This window comes from Anomaloglossus baeobatrachus, chromosome 3, assembly GCF_048569485.1.
Source record: "Anomaloglossus baeobatrachus isolate aAnoBae1 chromosome 3, aAnoBae1.hap1, whole genome shotgun sequence".
Lineage (NCBI taxonomy): Eukaryota > Metazoa > Chordata > Amphibia > Anura > Aromobatidae > Anomaloglossus > Anomaloglossus baeobatrachus.
The window spans coordinates 19,546,698-19,568,563 of record NC_134355.1 but is presented as its reverse complement, the minus strand read 5'-3'; the positions used below and the strand labels follow the sequence as shown (position 1 = coordinate 19,568,563).

The window sequence follows — 21,866 nt, the reverse complement described above, 5'->3', positions numbered from 1 at the left end:
AGGAAGGAAGGAAACATAGACGATGCAACCGGCCAGGGAGAAACACCCTGCGCCGAGCACCGAGATAAGAATATCTTCCACGTCCTGTGGTCAATCTTGGCGGACGTTGGTATGGTAGCCTGTCTCATGGTGGCAACCACGTCCTGAGGTAGTCCTGACGACACTAGGTTCCAGGACTCAATGCCACACCATCAGGTTGAGGGCCGTAGAATTCAAATGGAAGAATGGCCCTTGAGACAGCCAGTCTGATTGGTCTGGTAGTGCCCCCGGTTAGCCTACGGTGAGGCACCACAGAACCGGGAACCACAACATTCTCGGCCAATCTGTAGCGACGAGGATGGCGCGGCCGCAGTCGGTCCTGATCTAACGCAGCACTCTGGGCAACAATGCCAGAGGTGGCACATAAGGTAGCTGGAACTGCGACCAATGCTGAACTAAGGCGTCTGCCGCCAGAGCTCGATGATTGTGAAACCGTGCCATGAAGCTGGCACATTGTTGTTGTGCCGTGACGCCATTAGATCGACGTCCGGCCTCTGTCAGCGGCGCCAGATCTCCTGAAACCCGTCCGGGTGAAGAGACCATACCCTGTCGGCCACACCCCGGCGACTTAGGAAGTCAGCTTCCTAGTTTTCCACGCCTGGGATGTGAACTGTGGATATGGTGGATGCCGTGTCTTCCACCCACATCAGAACCTGCCGGACTTCCTGGAAGGCTTGCCGGTTGCGCGTTCTTCCTTGGTGGTTGATGTATGGCACCGCTGTGGAGTTGTCCGACTGAAGTCGGATTTGCTTGCTTTCCAGCTGCTGTTGGAAGGTTTGTAGGGCAAGATACACTGCTCTGTGTTCAAGAACATTGATCTGAAGGGTGGACTCTTGCTGAGTCCACGTACCCTGAGCGCTGTGGTGGAGAAAAACTGCTCCCCACCCTGATAGACTCGCGTCTGTCGTAACTATCGCCCAGGATGGGGATAGGAAGGACCTTCTTTTTGACCATGAGGTGGGAAGAAGCCACCACCGTAGAGATTCCTTGGCCGCCTGAGAAAGAAAGACGACTCTGTTGAGGGAGGTCGACTCCCCGTCCCATTGGCGGAGAATGTCACATTGTAGTGGACGCAGATGAAAACTGCGCGAAAAGAACTGCCTCCATTGCTACCATCTTACGTAGGAAGTGCATGAGGCGTCTCAATGTGTGTGACTGGTTCTTAAAGAAGAGATTGCAGCCCGTAGTGACTGCTGTTTGTCTAGCGGAAGCTTCACTATTGCTGAGAGAGTATGAAACTCCATGCCTAGATATGTTAGCGATAGGGTCGGGGTCGGATCTGACTTTAAAAAGTTGATGATCCACCCAAAACTCTAGAGAGTCTCCAGCGCAACGTTCGGGCAGTGTCGGCATGTTTCCTAAGAGAGTGCCTTGACAAGTAGATCGTCTAAATATGGGATCACAGAGTGACCCTGAGAGTGCAGGACTGTGACTACTGCTGCCCTGACCTTGGCGAAGACCAGTGGGACTGTCGCTAGCCGGAAGGTAGAGCTACGAACAGAAGGTGTTCGACTCCTATAACGAAGCGTAGAAACGCTAGTGCTCTGGATCAATCGGCACGTGTGGATAAGCATCCTTGATGCGTAATGATGCTAGGAAATCTCCTTGGGACATTGAGGCGATGACATGGCGGAGGGATTCCATCCGGAACCGCCTGGTGTCCACGAGCTTGCTGAGCAGTTTTAGACCCAGAACGGGACGGAACGGCCCGTTCTTATAGGCACCGCAAATAATTTGGGGTAAAAACCGTGACCTTGTTCCTGAAGAGGAACGGGGGTCATCACTCTTTCTGCCTATAGAGTGCACCCTGTTTGCAGAAGAGCAGCGGCTCGGCCGGGAGGTGGAGACGTTCTGAAGAATCGAGTTGGAGGACGAGAAGTGAGCTCTATCCTGAACCCGTGAGACAGAATGTCTCACACCCAACGGTCATTGACCTATGGCAGCTAAATATCGCCAAGGCGGGAGAGCCTGCTACCGACCGAGGATGCGGAGAGAGGAGGCCGCAAGTCATGAGGAAGCCGCCTTGGAAGCGGGTTTTCAGACTGTCTCTTTTTTGGGCGTGACTGAGCCCGCCAAGAATCTGAGCTCCTCTGATCCTTTTGAGTCCACATTGGACGAGGAAAAATGGGACCTGCCCGAGCCTCGAAAAGACCGAAACCCCGACTGCCTCTTGCTCTGTTGGGGTTTGATGTGTCCGGGCTGAGGAAAGGATGAATCCTTACCCCTGGACTGTTTAATGGTTACCTCCAAACGCTCATCAAACAGTCGGTCAGCAGAAAAAAGCAACTGGTTAAGCACCCTTTTTTGGAAGCAGAATCTGCCTTCCATTCACTTAACGAGCAGACCAGGCTCTGCTTAAAAACACGGAGTAGCGGAGGCTACTGCCGCACGGTTCGCAGAGTCTAGGGCAACCTGAATCGCGTAAGAAACAAATGCAGACATTTGAGAGGTTAAGGATGCCACCTGCGGCACAGATGTACGTGTAACCGTGTCAATCTGTGTAAGACAAGCTGAAATAGCTTGGAGTGCCCCAAGGGTGAGAATGCTGGAGCCAACGGTGCGCCGACAGTCTCATAGATGGATTTAGACCAGAGATCAATCTGTCTGTCAGTGGCATCTTTAAGTGCAGCTCCATCTCCCACTGCAACTATGGATCTAGCTACAAGCCCGGAGATTGGAGGATGCCGCTTGGGACACTGGGTCCAGTCCTTGACCAAGTCAGGGGGCAGGGATAACGTGTATCCTAAGCCGTTTGGAGAAGCGCATATCTGGATAAGTGTGGTGTTCCTGGACTGCCTCTCTGAAGGCAGAGTGGTCCAGAAAAATACGTGAAGCTGACTCCTCCACTGGAGGAGCTGGGTGAGAAATAACCAACATTCTATAGATGGACGCTATAAGATTATTCACTATGGCGTCACCATTAGGTGTATCCAGATTGAGAGCGGTCTCAGGATCAGAATCCTGAGCCGCTACTTCCGCCTCATTACACAGAGAGTCCTTCTGCTAGGACCCTGATGAAACCGAGGGCCGCTCATAGTGAGCCCGCTTAGGCTGTCTGGGACTGACGTCTGTGCAGAGCCGTGACTCTGGGATGCGTGTGACATTCCCGGAGCTGTTAGTTGTTCACACTGAGGGGGGCCATGGATCAATGATTCAACAGTGCCCATGTTGTGAGAGACATGTCCGGACTGCTAGGCTTCTAGTATCATAGCCATAGTCTCAGAAAATCTGTCAGTAAATACTGCAGACACCGTCCTCATCCTCTGGCCATTAGCAGAGACTCCGGCTGAGTTGGATACAATGGGGGTCTATGTAACCTGCCGGCCGTATAGCCGTACATGCTGTACCGGCTGCACAGAAAAACATGTGGTTCTGCACCTTTGTTTTACACAGAGAATATGCTGATAACTCCTCCGCACAATCCAGGAGGGTATATACAACGTGCGACCAAACAGTGCAATGTATATAGTAGAAGCATATCTATAAGTGCACTTCTGCACTAGTGGGGTTAGCACCACAGGTGCTGCTTAACGCCTGTTGCAGCGATTGTGTGACTATCAGAATGCCAGGGTCTTCCACACTTGTCTCTGTTCGTACAGAAACTGACACTAATGGCTGCCGGCGTCCTGTATAGAGAAGGAAGCCGTGGGCGTGCCTGAGAAAGTGCGGGAATCCGGTTTCACAGTGCACACAGTGAGAGGGGTGGAGTATGCAAAACATACTCCAGCTCTCAGCGCTGCTGTGCTATGCAGCGTCACGCCCCTACCCTGACTGTCAGGCCTGTGGGCGGTAACGAAGGGAGACTAGGCCCAGAAGCCGGGGACTCGAGTTAATAAGCGCGGCCGGCATATCAGTGCTGGCCGGCGCGGAAGTCCCCGGCGCACCACAAATCCCAGCGGCGCCTTAAATAAAAATGGCAGCGGCGGTTAGCGCGGTAGTCACCCAATACACTAACACACCCAGCAACGCTGTGGTGTGCGATGGCACTAGTGCGGACAGCGCCGCTGTCCCTGGCGCACTAACACACCCAGCAGTGCTGCCGTGTGTCTGCGCGGTCCCCACAGGGACACAGAGTACCTCCATGTAGCAGGGCCATGTCCCTGAAGATACTCCGCTCCATGTCCAGCAGATACCAGGGGCTGTGGATGGAGCACGGCCTCAGTGCCTGGAGACCGATAGAATCCCACTTCACCCAGAGCCCTGTAAAAAGGGATGGGGAAGGAAGCAGCATGTGGGCTCCAGCCTCCGTACCCGCAATGGGTACCTCAACCTTAACAAACACCTCCGACATGAAGTGGGGTGAGAAGGGAGCATGCTGGGGGCCCTCGTATGGGCCCTCTTTTCTTCCATCCGACATAGTCAGCAGCTGCTGCTGACTAAACAGTGGAGCTATGCGTGGATGTGTTGCCTCCTTCGCACAAAGCACAAAACTGGTGAGCCAGTGATCCCACTGGGGGTGTATAGCCAGAAGGGGAGGGGCCTTACACTTTTAAGTGTAATACTTTGTGTGGCCTCCGGAGGCAATAGCTATACACCCAATTGTCTGGGTCTCCCATTTAGGAGCGAAAAAGAAATCACTTTTTCACACAGGGTCCTGTAGCTTTGGATTTCTTTTTCCCTTAATAATAAAGACCTTCATTTATAAACTGCATTTTGTGTTACTTGTGTTATCTTTGTCTAATATTTACATTTGTTTGGTGATCTGAAACATTTCCCGTATTTTTCGCTTTATAAGACGCACCGGATTATAAGACGCACCCCAAATTTAGACATAAAAAAGGTAAAAAAAAGAAAAATGGGGTCCGTCTTATACTCCGGTGTTCTCTTACCGGAGGGGGGCAGCGGTGGTGAAGCGGGGTCACAGGAGGCAGAGGTTGTGCTGGCAGGCGCGGCGGATCAGTGGCAGCGGGGTCCGTGGTGGAAGGTGCGGTGGCGTCCGTGGTTGCAGGTGCGGTGGTGGTAGGCGCGGTGGCATCCGGGGTGGCAGGAGCCGCGAGACACAGTGGTGGCAGGAGCCGTGGGGTCCGTGGTGGTGGCGGCGGCAGCAGCGGTGGCGGGTGAGACGTGCAGCAGGCCCCAGTGTCAAATGATGGCGCCTGGAGCGGCACATGCGCCGATGGAGCGCTCATCCAAGAGCTCCATCTGCGCACGCGCTCTCTCCCGGCACCATCATTTGAAACTGGGACTGCGAACAAATTGGGTAACTTGCTGCAGTGCACGACCACCCGCCCCGTACGCACAGAGTGGCAGCCAGCTGGCTGCCCGCCCACCCTGCGTGCAAGCGGCCGGGTACCTGTGCTTGCGTGCGGGTGCCCGTGTGAGGGTGGCAGCCGGCTGATGCCCGCACACAGCACCCGGCTGCCGCCCGCACACAGCACCCGGCTGCCGCCCGCACACGGCACCCGGCTGCCGCCCGCACACAGCACCCGGCTGCCGCCCGCACACAGCACCCGGCTGCCGCCCGCACACAGCCACGGGTACCCGGCTGCCACCGCACGCAAGCACAGGTACCCGGCCGCTTACACGCAGACACAGGCACACGGCCGCCCGATCGCCGCACAGACAGGACACCCAGGTACCGCTATATTCTGATTATAAGACGCACTCCCCATTTTCCTCCCAAATTTTTGGGAGGAAAAGTGCGTCTTATAAAGCGAAAAATACAGTAAGTGTGACAAGTGTGAAAAAGAATAAGAAGTGGGAAGGGGGCGAATACTTTTTCACACCCCTGTATATTCAGTTTTAGTTGAGCAGGGGCTTATATGAAGGACATAATGAATGTGGCCGCCCCATTACGTGCATTAGCCAGGACAAGCCATCGTCCCCCCTCTTTGTTCAGTCCATACATGAACCCACCTCGTTCCCGATGACGTCTATGTTCTGCTGGACTTGTGGGACCCATTGTCTTAGGATAGCAAATAGCTCAGAAACCGAGGTGTCCGGATCAAAGAGAATATCTTGACAGGAGGCGTCGTTGGGGTCAAAAAAGGAGAATTCTGCAATAAAAGTAAATTGTAATTATACAGGGAGAAGCCTAAATCTGAAGGATCCCGGCGCAAACCTCAGAGCTCGTGTGCCGGAAGACCCCGGCGCAAACCTCAGAGCTCGTGTGCCGGAAGACCCCGGCGCAAACCTCAGAGCTCGTGTGCCGGAAGACCCCGGCGCAAACCTCAGAGCTCGTGTGCCGGAAGACCCCGGCGCAAACCTCAGAGCTCGTGTGCCGGAAGACCCCAGCGCAAACCTCAGAGCTCGTGTGTGGGAAGACGCCGGCGCAAACCTCAGAGCTTGTGTGCCGGAAGACGCCGGCGCAAACCTCAGAGGTTGTGTGCCGGAAGACGCCGGCGCAAACCTCAGAGCTTGTGTGCCGGAAGACGCCGGCGCAAACCTCAGAGCTTGTGTGCCGGAAGACGCCGGCGCAAACCTCAGAGCTTGTGTGCCAGAGGATACCAGACGGCAAAGTACTTATATAATCAGGAGATCAATCCTCTAATGTATCCCTACTGAAGCAAACACTCAGTTTCAGAGCACAGGACACCATTGCCATCGGTGGCACCACACCAGGACACAGGGGGTCACTGCCTGCATCCTGCCGGATATGGGGCGCACCTTGGGACACTCGGCGTACCTGATCCCTGCATAGGATGGTACGGCTCGTACTCACCACAGTCAGACGGCATCGGAGCTGCAGCAATGGAGAAGGTGACCGGTTGGCAGGAGTCGGGATAGCACGGCTGGAAGCGGAGGAAATCGGACAGAGCGTGTCCTTCGAGGTACCCGACAGTCAGGTCCTCAATGGTCATTTTCTAGAGAACCACCTAAGGGATTAGGAAAATAAAAAGGAGGGAGGACATTAGAGAAAAGCCACAAATGAGCGGACAATCCAATAACAAGTGCCAGGAATAAACCTCTCACAACAGAGCCCCCCCGGACCCCGGCCGCAGCTGTGCCGCCCGCTTGTCATCAGATGCATTATATTTCAGAGGCTGCCTGACCCCGTCCTTCCTTTTCACCAGCCTCAGTACATTCTTCACTCCATTATCCTAAGTCCAGGATGGAACATTCCAAGCAAAGCCCTGCAGTGTTATCAGAGGCACGCCAGGGGCCGACCAGCCCTGCAGTGTTATCAGAGGCACGCCAGGGGGCCGACCAGCCATGCAGTGTTATCACAGGCATGCCAGGGGCCAACCAGCCATGCAGTGTTATCAGAGGCACGCCAGTGGCCAACCAGCCATGCAGTGCTGTCAGGGGCACGCCAGGGGTCGACCAGCCATGCAGTGCTATCACAGGCACGCCAGGGGCCGACCAGCCCTGCAGTGTTATCACAGGCCCGCCAGGGACCGACCAGCCCTGCAGTGTTATCACAGGCCCGCCAGGGACCGACCAGCCCTGCAGTGTTATCACAGACACGCCAGGGACCAACCAGCTCTGCAGTGTTATCACAGACACGCCAGGGACCAACCAGCTCTGCAGTGTTATCACAGGCACGCCAGGGACCAACCAGCCCTGCAGTGTTATCACAGGCACGCCAGGGACCAACCAGCCCTGCAGTGTTATCACAGGCACGCCAGGGACCAACCAGCCCTGCAGTGTTATCACAGGCACGCCAGGGACCAACCAGCCCTGCAGTGTTATCACAGGCACGCCAGGGACCAACCAGCCCTGCAGTGTTATCACAGGCACGCCAGGGACCAACCAGCCCTGCAGTGTTATCACAGGCACGCCAGGGACCAACCAGCCCTGCAGTGTTATCACAGGCACGCCAGGGACCAACCAGCCCTGCAGTGTTATCACAGGCACGCCAGGGACAGACAAGCCCTGCAGTGTTATCAGAGACACGCCAGGGACAGACAAGCCCTGCAGTGTTATCAGAGGCACGCCAGGGACAGACAAGCCCTGCAGTGTTATCAGAGGCACGCCAGGGACAGACAAGCCCTGCAGTGTTATCAGAGGCACGCCAGGGACAGACAAGCCCTGCAGTGTTATCAGAGGCACGCCAGGGACAGACAAGCCCTGCAGTGTTATCAGAGGCACGCCAGGGACAGACAAGCCCTGCAGTGTTATCAGAGGCACGCCAGGGACAGACAAGCCCTGCAGTGTTATCAGAGGCACGCCAGGGACAGACAAGCCCTGCAGTGTTATCAGAGGCACGCCAGGGACAGACAAGCCCTGCAGTGTTATCAGAGGCACGCCAGGGACAGACAAGCCCTGCAGTGTTATCAGAGGCAAGCCAGGGACAGACAAGCCCTGCAGTGTTATCAGAGGCACGCCAGGGACAGACAAGCCCTGCAGTGTTATCAGAGGCACGCCAGGGACAGACAAGCCCTGCAGTGTTATCAGAGGCACGCCAGGGACCGACCAGCCCTGCAGTGTTATCAGAGGCCCGCCAGGGACAGACAAGCCCTGCAGTGTTATCAGAGGCCCGCCAGGGTGACATCGATAGAGAAGCACTGTAGCTCAACATGCAATAAACTTGGAGTGATGCGACCTTTGCGACCTGCAGCAATCGTGACAAAGTAGACCAAACTGACATATATGTTCATTCTTCATTCACTGCGATAGGACGAGATGCAGCTCCCTACAAAGAGGGAGGCCGGGGACCAGAAAAACAAAGCTCTATGACCCCCCCACTCACAGGTCGGGAGGGGGATTCTGCAGGTCTCGGTTTTCATTTTGTGCGTACAGTGGTTATGCAAAGCTATGTGTCTCCATGGTAACAGACTACAAACACACCCTGTGTAGTCTGACGCTGCTATCATGTGCTGCACGCTTACTGCAATATACCACTATTGTATCACTATTTACAGAGAGGGACACCGGCGGCCGACAGCACCGACAGCCTGTGACGTGGACTAATAATGGGGGTCTCCTGGGTCCTGACGTGGACTCATAATGGGGGTCTCCTGGGTCCTGGCGTGGACTCATAATGGGGGTCTGCTGGGTCCTGACGTGGTGTGACTCCGGCACTATTAATCTGATGGCGTGTGAACTGAACATTTCACGAGTCTCCGCCCGATGTACCTGGCCGGGATCCACCATGAATTCCTAGAACCATCCGCAGCGTGGTACAACATGTCTGTAGGGCTTAGCTGGGCTATGTCACAGCTTTTCAGCTCTCCTCCTGGTAACTTCCTTCTAGGCAACTCCCGTCTTAAGACATGTCCCTAGTTTATTCCAATAGTAAGAATGGATTGGGAATGGGGGGGGGGGGGGCGAACCTCTTGGATCGCCATTGACCCTAAAAATAAGGGGCTGCTGAGCAGAATTAATGCTGTGCAGTAAAGCACTAAATCAACTCTACGGCCCTTTTTCCCCCCCTCAATGTTAATGGGACCTCCACCAATCCCAGTGATAGGAGAGCAATATGGCTATGCTCATTGCTCCCCGCACATATCCCTCTCTCTCCTGTCCTTGTATATGTGCTGCCCTACGCAGGTTTGGGCCATTTTGGATGGAGCAAATCTACTGCGATCCCCCTGCTCCCCCCCCCCCAACAAACCCATGTGTTCACAATATTAAGTGCAATTACACAGTCTGACCACCAGAGGGAGCAGACGTCCATCCATAGTTTATTGTAAACAAGTGTCAGCTCTGCAGACTAGAGCGTCCTGAACTGGGGCGAAGTATGAGAGAGGATAATACTGAGGTGGACCTTGGCAATCAATGACCCCAATCTGTTGCATCCATTCTTGGACACATGGGCATCACAGATCTGTCACCTGTTTGTTACAATGTATCGGTGCAGGCAGAGGCAAAGCCTCCTATGTGGAACCAGTGCAGGAATCTATGGTCCACTGCAACGTAAAAGCTCCGATCCGCAGGTATTTTTGAGCAATATGGCTGCAAAAGGGGCATTCCCTACATAACGTAAGGGCATGTAACCACTTCATGATTGGTGGGGGTCTGGACTCTGGGACCCCCACAGATGTGTCCGGAGGGACCGAGAACCAGAAATGAACCTAACAAGTTTCCTGCAGCGCAGCCCCCCGTGACCCCCGACATTGCATGAACGGAGGGTCGCCCCTTAATTAAAATTTCATAAGGACTCCGCGCAGCAAGTGCACAACAGATGGGTGATAATGGGATTCTGCAGTGAGATCATCTTAGTGGAGGGCGGGAAGATTAATCACCGGCCTGATATAGCATATTACAGCATCAGCCGGCGGAGGACTGCGGGCGCGACGCTATGCAGCCACAACAAGAGGCGGAAGACTGAGGGCACGATGCTCTGCAGCCACAACAAGAGGCAGAGGACTGGGGGCGCGACGCTCTGCAGCCACAACAAGCGGCAGAGGACTGCGGGCGCGACGCTCTGCTTCCAGAACAAGAGGCGGAAGACTGAGGGCGCGACGCTCTGCTGCTAGAACAAGAGGCAGAGGACTGGGGGCGCGATGCTCTGCAGCCAGAACAAGAGGCAGAGGACTGGGGGCGCGACGCTCTGCAGCCAGAACAAGAGGCAGAGGACTGGGGGCGCGACGCTCTGCAGCCAGAACAAGAGGCAGAGGACTGGGGGCGCGACGCTCTGCAGCCAGAACAAGAGGCAGAGGACTGGGGGCGCGACGCTCTGCAGCCAGAACAAGAGGCAGAGGACTGGGGGCGCGACGCTCTGCAGCCAGAACAAGAGGCAGAGGACTGGGGGCGCGACGCTCTGCAGCCAGAACAAGTGTCAGGACGGCGGGCGCAACGCTCTGCAGCCAGAACAAGTGTCAGGACTGCGGGCGCAACGCTCTGCAGCCAGAACAAGTGTCAGGACTGCGGGCGCAACGCTCTGCAGCCAGAACAAGTGTCAGGACTGCGGGCGCAACGCTCTGCAGCCAGAACAAGTGTCAGGACTGCGGGCGCAACGCTCTGCAGCCAGAACAAGTGTCAGGACTGCGGGCGCAACGCTCTGCAGCCAGAACAAGAGGCAGAGAACAAGGCACATGTCACTCATACAGACTGAGCAATTGTGGGAGAAGAGCCTTGGTGAGAGGTAAAGAAGAACCCCAAGATCACTGTAGCTTAGCTCCAGAGATGCAGTAGGGGGATGGGAGAAAGTTCCACAAAGTCTCCTATCACTGCAGCCTCCACCAGTCAGGCCTTTATGGCAGTGACCCGACGGAAGCCTCTCCTCAGTGCAAGACATATGAAAGCCGCATAGAGTTTGCAAAAAACACATGAAGGACTCCAGACTATGAGAAATAAGATTCTCTGGTCTGAGGAGATGAAGATAGAACTTTTTGGTGATAATTCTAAGTGGTATGTGTGGAGAAAGCCAGACACTGCTCATCACCTGCCCAATACAATCCCCACAGTGAGACATGGTGGAGGCAGCATCATGCTATGGGGGCAGGAACAGGACGACTGGTTGCAATTGAAGGAAAGATGAATGCGGCCAAGTACAGAGATATCCTGGAAAAAAACCTCCTCCAGATGCTCTGGAACTCAGACTTGGCCGAAGGTTCACCTTCCAACAAGACAATGACCCTAAGCACACAGCTAAAATAACAAAGGAGCAGCTTCAGAACAACTCTGTGACCATTCTTGACCGACCCAACCAGAGCCCTGACCTAAACCCAATTGAGCATCTCCGGAGAGACCTGAAAATGGCGTCCACCAACGTTCACCATCCAACCTGACGGAACTGGAGGGGATCTGCAAGGAAGAATGGCCGAGGATCCCCAAATCCAGGATCCCAAGAAGACTCATGGCTGTACTAGCTCAAAAGGGAGGGGGCGTCTACTCAATACTGAGCAAAGGGGCTGAATACTTATGACCATGGGAAAGATCAGTTTTTCTTGTTTAATAAATTTGCAAAAATTTCTACATTTGATTTTTTCTGTCGAGATGGGGATAAATCCTCATTCAGATTTTGGCGCAAATTCACAGCAAAATCTTTAACACCTGGGGCAGCCAATACATAGAAAGGGTGAAAGAGAATCTGCAAGTGGCAGATGACGGATGTTACGACTTTAATCCTCTCAGCGGACTTCAATAATCCGTCGTGGAATTTTCTCGGGAAAATCTGCAGCATTTCTCTACCATGTGGATTAGATACAAATTTTGGAGCAGATTTCCCGCTGAAATGCAAGTCCCTCCGCTGATAATCCGCACTCAACGCTTCCACACCGAGCTTTCCCTACCGCGAGAACAAGCAGACAGTTACTGAAATGGGTCGGTGTGACAATAAAGTCAGGGGTCTCCCTATTAATTGAGGGGCCAATCCTGGTACAGATCAGCTACAAAACAGCGGCAGCAATCCAAGAATCAGGCTCTGATTTTTGCTGCAGAAATAAAGAGAATTCTTTTTTTTTTTTTTATTTACCCGTGCACTGCAGGATTTAGTTAAATGAGAAAATCAAATTCCCTGTGACCGATATTAATAGAAGATGGTCAAGTGAATGGGGGCCAGGTCCGAGCAAGAATACAAGCCCCCCGATAATGGCCGCTCCTGGAATGCAATTCCCCGCTGTGTCAGTAAGAGGCGCTCTTGGGATAAGGTCCCAGATCAGCATTACATCCAAAGTGCATTTCCCAAGTGGAGACCTCAGACGGACCACAAATAATACAGAGAAAGGACAGGCTGATAATCCGGAACCACCGAGGAGGCGCCGCACAGTCCGGACCATCAGATCTCCCCGGGGCAAACAAAATACACAGATCAGAGTCACCAGGGGGTCATATCAATCAATCGGGGGTCAGAGTCAGCACCACCTCATCTGTTACACCCCAACTGTCAGCGACAGCTTCCCCTTCAATGTGACAGCTCCACCCTCACTCCTGATGTTGCCCCGTCTTCCCCCTCTCCCCAGTGTCGCCCCGCCTTCCCCCCTCTCCCCAGTGTCGCCCCGTCTTCCCCCCTCTCCCCAGTGTCGCCCCATCTTCCACCCTCTCCCCAGTGTCGCCCCGTCTTCCCCCCTCTCCCCAGTGTCACCCCCGTCTTCCCCCCTCTCTCCCCAGTGTCTCTTTGTCCCCCCCCTCACTCCCAAGTGTCGCTTTGTCCCCCCCCTCACTCCCAAGTGTCGCCCCGTCTCCCCCCCCACTCATTCCCCAGTGTCTCCCCCCCAATATCACCCTGTCTTTCCCCATCTCTCCTCCTCCTCTCTCCACCCCCTCCCTCCCTCCTCTTATTCCCTAATGTCTCCCCCGTGTTGCCCTTTCTCTCCCCAGTGTCACGCCCTCTTCCCGCCTTGTCACCTACTTATTCCCTCCTCTCTTTCCTGTCTCTCCCAGTCATACCTACCTCTCTCCCCCGTGTCCCCCCTGTCATACCTACCTACCTCTCCCGTGTCCCCCCTGTCATACCTACCTCTCCACCGTGTCCCCCCCTGTCATACCTACCTCTCCCCCGTGTCCCCCCCTGTCATACCTACCTCTCCCCCGTGTCCCCCCTGTCATACCTACCTCTCTCCCCAGTGTCCCCCCATCATACCTACCTCTCTCCCCAGTGCCCCCCTGTCATACCTACCACTCTCCCCCGTGTCCCCCCTGTCATACCTACCTCTCTCCCCCGTGTCCCCCCTGTCATACCTACCTATCTCCCCCGTGTCCCCCCTGTCATACCTACCTCTCTCCCACCTGTCATACCTACCTCTCTCCCCAGTGTCCCCCCTGTCATACCTACCTACCTCTCCAGTGTCCCCCCTGTCATACCTACCTCTCTCCCCCGTGTCCCCCCTGTCATACCTACCTCTCTCCCCCGTGTCCCCCCGTCATACCTACCTATCTCCCCCGTGTCCCCCTATCATAATTACCTCTCTCCCCCGTGTCCCCCCTATCATACCTACCTCTCTCCCCCGTATCCCCCGTCATACCTACCTCTCTCCCCCGTGTCCCCCCTGTCATACCTACCTCTCTCCCCATGCCCCCCCTGTCATACCTACTTCTTTCCCTCGTGTACCCTCCTTCATACCTAGCTCTCTCCCCCATGTCCCCCCTTGTCATACCTACCTCTCTCCCCCTTGTCATACCTACCTCTCTCCCCCATATCCCCCCCTTGTCATACCTACCTCTCTACCCCTTTTCACCCCCCTTGTCATACCTACTTCTCTCCCCATTGTACCCCGTCATACCTACCTCTCTCCCCCATGTACCCCCTGTCATACCTACCTCTCACCCCGTGTCCCCCGTCATACCTATCTTTCTCCCAGTGTCCTCCCCTGTCATACCTACCTCTCTCCCCGTGCACCCCGTCATACCCAACTCTCTCCCCCGTGGCCGCCCGTCATACCTACCTCTCTCCCCCGTGGCCCCCCTGTCATACCTACCTCTCTCCCCCGTGCCCCCCCCCTGTAATTTCTACCTCTCCCCCCCGTGTCCCCCCTTGTCATACCTAACTCTCTCCCCCATGTCCCCCCTTCTCCCTACCCCTCTCCTCAGCGTCACCCCCTCTCTCCCCGGTGTCCTGCTCTGATGTCACCCCCCCTCCTCTATCTTCCCTTGGTGTCTCCCCCTCTCTCCCTACCTCTCCTTCCTCAATGTCGCTGCCTAGCTTCCCCTGGTGTCTCCCCTTCTCTTTCCCCTCACCGGTGTTGCCCCCTCTCTCTCTCCTCCTTACCCGGTGTATTTCCCCGGTGTCTCCCTCTCTCTCCTCGTTACCCGGTGTATCCCCCGGTGTATTCCCTGGTGTCTCCCCCTCTCTCTCCTCCTTACCCGGTATATTCCCCGGAGTCGCCCCCTCTCTCTCCTCCTTACCCAGTGTATCCCCCCGATGTCGCCCCCTCTCTCTCCTCCTTACCCGGTGTATCCCCCCGATGTCGCCCCCTCTCTCTCCTCCTTACCCGGTGTATCCCCCCGATGTCGCCCCCTCTCTCTCCTCCTTACCCGGTGTATCCCCCCGATGTCGCCCCCTCTCTCTCCTCTTTACCCGGTGTATCCCCCCCTCTTCTCTCTTCCCTCGGTGTCTCCCCCTCTCGCCCTACCTCTCCTTCCTCAGTGTCGCTGCCTAGCTTTCCCTGGTGTCTTCCCTTCTCTTCCCCCTCACCGGTGTTGCCCTCTCTCCCTCCTCGTTACCCGGTGTATCCCCCGGTGTCACCCCCTCTCTCCTCCTTACCCGGTGTATCCCCCAGTGTCGCCTCCTCTCCCCTCGTTACCCGGTGTATATCCCCGGTGGCGCCCCCTCTCTCCTCATTACCCGGTGTATCCCCCGGTGTCGCCCCCTCTCTCTCTTCATTACTCGTTGTATCCCCCGGTGTCGCCCCCTCTCCCCTCGTTACCCGGTGTATCCCCCGGTGTCGCCCCCTCTCCCCTCGTTACCCGGTGTATCCCCCGGTGTCGCCCCCTCTCCCCTCGTTACCCGGTGTATCCCCCGGTGTCGCCCCCTCTCCCCTCGTTACCCGGTGTATCCCCCGGTGTCGCCCCCTCTCCCCTCGTTACCCGGTGTATCCCCCGGTGTCGCCCCCTCTCCCCTCGTTACCCGGTGTATCCCCCGGTGTCGCCCCCTCTCCCCTCGTTACCCGGTGTATCCCCCGGTGTCGCCCCCTCTCCCCTCGTTACCCGGTGTATCCCCCGGTGTCGCCCCCTCTCCCCTCCTTACCCGGTGTATCCCCCGGTGTCGCCCCCTCTCCCCTCCTTACCCGGTGTATCCCCCGGTGTCGCCCCCTCTCCCCTCATTACCCGGTGTATCCCCCGGTGTCGCCCCCTCTCCCCTCATTACCCGGTGTATCCCCCGGTGTCGCCCCCTCTCCCCTCATTACCCGGTGTATCCCCCGGTGTCGCCCCCTCTCCCCTCATTACCCGGTGTATCCCCCGGTGTCGCCCCCTCTCCCCTCATTACCCGGTGTATCCCCCGGTGTCGCCCCCTCTCCCCTCATTACCCGGTGTATCCCCCGGTGTCGCCCCCTCTCCCCTCATTACCCGGTGTATCCCCCGGTGTCGCCCCCTCTCCCCTCGTTACCCGGTGTATCCCCCGGTGTCGCTCCCTCTCCCCTCGTTACCGTCATACGATGACCCTCATCAGCTTCTTTCCATCCATCCAGCGATCAGCGCTGCGATCTGCGACCCCGCCCCCTGTATTACGTCACTCGGGAGGCGCGAACGTCGTGACGTCAGCAGACGGCCTTTCTGTCAGACTGTCAGTGTCAGTGAGAAGAATGGGCGGGAAAGTTATGTGAGGCGGAGGCAGAGACACGGGCACGAGCAGCAGAGAGACACGAGCACGAGCAGCAGAGAGACAGGCACGAGCAGCAGGGACACGGGCACGAGCAGCAGAGGCATGGGCACGAGCAGCAGAGACACGGGCACGAGCAGCAGAGACACGGGCAGCAGAGACACGGGCACGAGCCGCAGACACGGGCACGAGCAGCAGAGAGACAGGCACGAGCAGCAGGGACACGGGCAGCAGAGACACGGGCACGAGCCGCAGACACGAGCAGCAGAGACACGGGCACTGGCAGCAGGGACACGGGCACGAGCAGCAGAGACACGGGCACGGGCAGCAGAGACATGGGCGCGAGCAGCAGAGACACGGGCACGGGCAGCAGAGACACGGGCACGAGCAGCAGAGGCATGGGCGCGAGCAGCAGAGACACGGGCACGAGCAGCAGAGACACGGGCACGAGCAGCAGAGACACGGGCACGGGCAGCAGAGACACGGGCACGAGCAGCAGAGGCATGGGCGCGAGCAGCAGAGACACGGGCACTGGCAGCAGAGGCATGGGCGCGAGCAGCAGAGACACTGGCACTGGCAGCAGAGGCACGAGCAGCAGAGACACGAGCACTGGCAGCAGAGACACGGGCACGGGCAGCAGAGACACGGGCAAGAGCAGCAGAGGCACGGGCAGCAGAGACACGGGCACGGGCAGCAGAGACACGGGCACGAGCAGCAGAGACACGGGCACGAGCAGCAGAGACACGGGCACGGGCAGCAGAGACACGGGCAGCAGAGACACGGGCACGAGCAGCAGAGACACGGGCACGGGCAGCAGAGACACGGGCAAGAGCAGCAGAGACATGGGCGCGAGCAGCAGAGACACGGGCACGAGCAGCAGAGACATGGGCGTGAGCAGCAGAGACACGGGCAAGAGCAACAGAGACTTGGCAGCAGAGACACGGGCACGAGCAGCAGAGACACGAGCAGCAGAGACACGGGCACGAGCAGCAGAGACACGGGCAGCAGAGACACGGGCACGGGCAGCAGAGACACGGGCATGAGCAGCAGAGACACGGGCACGAGCCGCAGACACGGGCACGGGCAGCAGAGACACGGGCAGCAGAGACACGGGCACGAGCCGCAGACACGGGCACGAGCAGCAGAGACACGGGCAGCAGAGACACGGGCACTGGCAGCAGGGACACGGGCACGAGCAGCAGACACGGGCACGAGCAGCAGAGACATGGGCACGAGCAGCAGAGACATGGGCGCGAGCAGCAGAGACACAGGCACGGGCAGCAGAGACATGGGCGCGAGCAGCAGAGACACGGGCAAGAGCAACAGAGACTTGGCAGCAGAGACACGGGCACGAGCAGCAGACACGAGCAACAGGCACGAGCAGCAGAGACACGGGCAGCAGAGATACGGGCACTGGCAGCAGAGACACGGACACGAGCAGCAGAGACACGGGCAACAGAGACACGAGCAGCAGAGACACGGGCACGGGCAGCAGAGACACGGGCACGAGCAGCAGAGGCACGGGCACAAGCAGCAGAGACACGGGCACGAGCAGCAGAGACACGGGCACTGGCAGCAGAGACACGGACACGAGCAGCAGAGACACGGGCAGCAGAGACACGGGCACGGGCAGCAGAGACATGGGCACGGGCAGCAGAGACACGGGCACGAGCAGCAGAGGCACGGGCAGTAGAGGCACGGGCAGCAGAGACACGGGCACGGGCAGCAGAGACACGGGCACGAGCAGCAGAGACACGAGCAGCAGAGACACGGGCACGAGCAGCAGAGACACGGTCACGAGCAGCAGAGACACGGGCACGAGCAGCAGAGACACGAGCACTGGCAGCAGAGACACGGACACGAGCAGCAGAGACACGGTCACGAGCAGCAGATACACGGTCACGGGCAGCAGAGACACGAGCAGCAGAGACACGGGCAAGGGCAGCAGAGACACGGGCACAAGCAGCAGAGACACGGACACGAGCAGCAGAGACACGGGCACGAGCAGCAGAGATACGGGCACGAGCAGCAGAGACACGGGCAAGAGCAGCAGAGACACGGGCAAGAGCAGCAGAGACACGGGCACGAGCCGCAGACACGGGCACGAGCAGCAGAGACACGGGCACTGGCAGCAGGGACACGGGCACGAGCAGCAGAGACACGGGCACGAGCAGCAGAGACACGGGCACGGGCAGCAGAGACATGGGCGCGAGCAGCAGAGACACGGGCAGCAGAGACACGGGCACGGGCAGCAGAGACATGGGCGCGAGCAGCAGAGACACGGGCAAGAGCAACAGAGACTTGGCAGCAGAGACACGGGCACGAGCAGCAGAGACACGAGCAACAGGCACGAGCAGCAGAGACACGGGCACGGGCAGCAGAGATACGGGCACTGGCAGCAGAGACACGGACACGAGCAGCAGAGACACGGGCAACAGAGACACGGGCAGCAGAGACACGTGCACGGGCAGCAGAGACACGGGCACGAGCAGCAGAGGCACGGGCACAAGCAGCAGAGACACGGGCACGAGCAGCAGAGACACGGGCACGGGCAGCAGAGATACGGGCACTGGCAGCAGAGACACGGACACGAGCAGCAGAGACATGGGCAGCAGAGACACGGGCACGGGCAGCAGAGACACGGGCACGAGCAGCAGAGACACGGGCACGAGCAGCAGAGACACGGTCACGAGCAGCAGAGACACGGTCACGAGCAGCAGAGACACGGGCACGAGCAGCAGATACACGGTCACGGGCAGCAGAGACACGGGCACGAGCAGCAGAGACACGGGCACGGGCAGCAGAGACACGGGCACGAGCAGCAGAGACACGGACACGAGCAGCAGAGACACGGACACGAGCAGCAGAGACACGGGCACGAGCAGCAGAGACACGGGCACGAGCAGCAGAGACACGGGCACGAGCAGCAGAGACACGGTCACGGGCAGCAGAGACACGGGCACGAGCAGCAGAGACACGGGCACGGGCAGCAGAGACACGGGCACGAGCAGCAGAGACACGGGCACGGGCAGCAGAGACACGGGCACGAGCAGCAGAGACACGGACACGAGCAGCAGAGACACGGGCACGAGCAGCAGAGACACGGGCACGAGCAGCAGAGACACGGGCAAGAGCAGCAGAGACACGGGCAAGAGCAGCAGAGACACGGGCAAGAGCAGCAGAGACACGGGCACGAGCAGCAAAGACACGGGCACGAGCAGCAGAGACACGGGCACTGGCAGCAGGGGCACGAGCAGCAGAGACACGGGCACGAGCAGCAGAGACACGGGCACGAGCAGCAGAGACACGGGCACGGGCAGCAGAGACATGGGCGCGAGCAGCAGAGACACGGGCACGGGAAGCAGAGACATGGGCGCGAGCAGCAGAGACACGGGCAAGAGCAACAGAGACTTGGCAGCAGAGACACGGGCACGAGCAGCAGAGACACGAGCAACAGGCACGAGCAGCAGAGACACGGGCACGGGCAGCAGAGATACGGGCACTGGCAGCAGAGACACGGACACGAGCAGCAGAGACACGGGCAACAGAGGCACGGGCAGCAGAGACACGGGCACGAGCAGCAGAGGCACGGGCACAAGCAGCAGAGACACGGGCACGAGCAGCAGAGACACGGGCATGGGCAGCAGAGATACGGGCACTGGCAGCAGAGACACGGACACGAGCAGCAGAGACATGGGCAGCAGAGACACGGGCACGGGCAGCAGAGACACGGGCAGCAGAGACACGGGCACGAGCAGCAGAGACACGAGCAGCAGAGACACGGGCACGAGCAGCAGAGACACGGGCACGAGCAGCAGAGACACGGACACGAGCAGCAGAGACACGGGCACGAGCAGCAGAGACACTAGCACTGGCAGCAGAGACACGGACACGAGCAGCAGAGACACGGACACGAGCAGCAGATACACGGTCACGGGCAGCAGAGACACGGGCACGAGCAGCAGAGACACGGGCACGGGCAGCAGAGACACGGGCACGAGCAGCAGAGACACGGGCACGAGCAGCAGAGACACGGGCACGAGCAGCAGAGACACGGGCACGAGCAGCAGAGACACGGGCAAGAGCAGCAGAGACACGGGCACGAGCAGGAGAGACACGGGCACGAGCAGCAGAGACACGGGCACGAGCAGCAGAGACACGGGCACGAGCAGCAGAGACACGGGCACGAGCAGCAGGGCTGAATTGTGTTTTTCTCCAACGATTTCAGCTTCAAAAAAACAAAATATTCAGAGAAGTTTTGCTGGAAAACCGCACACAGTTCTGATGAAATACGGACCAGTGCGGCTCCTGGGAGTCCGGTGTAATCTGTGACACTGGTATCTGCAGATATACAAATGTCGCGGGCGGAGGAGGGGAGGCTGCGCTCTCCCACTGCTAGGGTCCGGCCGCTGCTGCTGCGGCTGCTGCTGCTCGGTGGTGGCTCGAGCGGTGGGCCGGATCCCGGGGACTCGAGCGGCGCTCCTCGCCCGTAAGTGAAAAGGGTGGGGATTGGATATTGTCCGTGACGCCACCCACGGTTGTGGTGATATTGGTGACACCACCGCTGCTCTGGACGGGGATCCCGGGAGCGATGACAGGGAGCAGCCTGGATGTTAGTTCTCTCCTCCGTGGGTAGGGGGTTGGTTGTCCCGGGGTCCGGTGATGGGGTAGGCATGGATGGCAGGCGGGTTACGGGGCCTGGCGAGGTGCAGGGTCGCGGGGGCAGCGCTGCGCCGCACGGCACGGTGGTACTCACTCAGCCAATGATGAGGACACAGTTCTCGGTAAAACACTCGGCTGGATGGATGGGTCCCACCCCCGAGTGTATAACATCCGGCCCCTCACCCCCCCCATGTGTAAACTCCGGCCCCTCACCCCCCAGTGTATAACATCCTGCCCCTCACCCCCTAGTGTATAACATCCGTCCCTTCACCCCCAGTGTATAACATCCGGCCCCTCACCCCCCAGTGTATAACCTCTGGCCCCTCAGCCCCCCCAGTGTATAACCTCCGGCCCCTCACCCCCAGTGTATAACCTCCGATTCCTCAGCCCCCCCAGTGTATAACCTCCGGCCCCTCACCCCCAGTGTATAACCTCCGATTCCTCAGCCCCCCCAGTGTATAACCTCCGGCCACTCACCCCCCAGTGTATAACATCCAGCTCCTCACGCCCCAGTGTATAACATCTAGCCCCTTACCCCCAGTATATAACATCGGGCCCCCTTACCCCCAGTGTATAACATCTGGCCCCATTACCTCCAGTGTATAACATCTAGCCCCTTACCCCCAGTGTATAACATCGGGCCCCTCACCCCCCAGTGTATAACATCCGGCCCCTCATCCCCAGTGTATAACATCCAGCCCCTCACCCCCAGTGTATAACATCCAGCCCCTCACTCCCCAGTGTATAACATCCAGCCCCTCACCCCCAGTGTATAACATCCAGCCCAAGTTGTCGCGGGCGGGGAGGAGGGTGTCAGCACACCGCGCTCACCCCTTCTGCTCGGGTCCGGCAGCTGCTCAGTGGTGGCTCGAGCGGTGGGCCGGATCCCGGGGTTTCTCGAGCGACACTCCTCGCCCGTGAGTGAAAGGGGGGTTTTGGGATGTTGGGATAATGTCCGTGACGCCACCCACGGTTGTGGTGATGTGTAGCACCACCGCTGCTCTATGCGGGGATCCCGGGGATGGTGATGGGGAGCAGCCAGGTGTTGTGTTGCCCCTCCGTGGGTAGGGGTTGGTGATCC

At 58.2% G+C, this 21,866-nt stretch overlaps 1 protein-coding gene across 2 annotated transcripts in view; it reads right to left on the bottom strand.

Annotated features, from left to right (window-relative positions):
* Positions 1-16,053, bottom strand: part of CLIP4 (CAP-Gly domain containing linker protein family member 4) — a 71,867-nt gene extending 55,814 nt beyond the window's left edge. For both annotated transcript variants that reach the window (XM_075339041.1, XM_075339040.1), the window contains exons 1-3: positions 15,951-16,053; positions 6,701-6,854; positions 5,896-6,035 (exon numbers count right to left, since the gene is read on the bottom strand). In XM_075339041.1, the coding sequence (XP_075195156.1) occupies positions 5,896-6,035; positions 6,701-6,839 (279 nt within the window). In that variant the 5' untranslated portion in view covers positions 6,840-6,854; positions 15,951-16,053. The remainder of the gene's footprint in view (positions 1-5,895; positions 6,036-6,700; positions 6,855-15,950) is intronic.
* Positions 16,054-21,866: the final 5,813 nt, after the last annotated feature.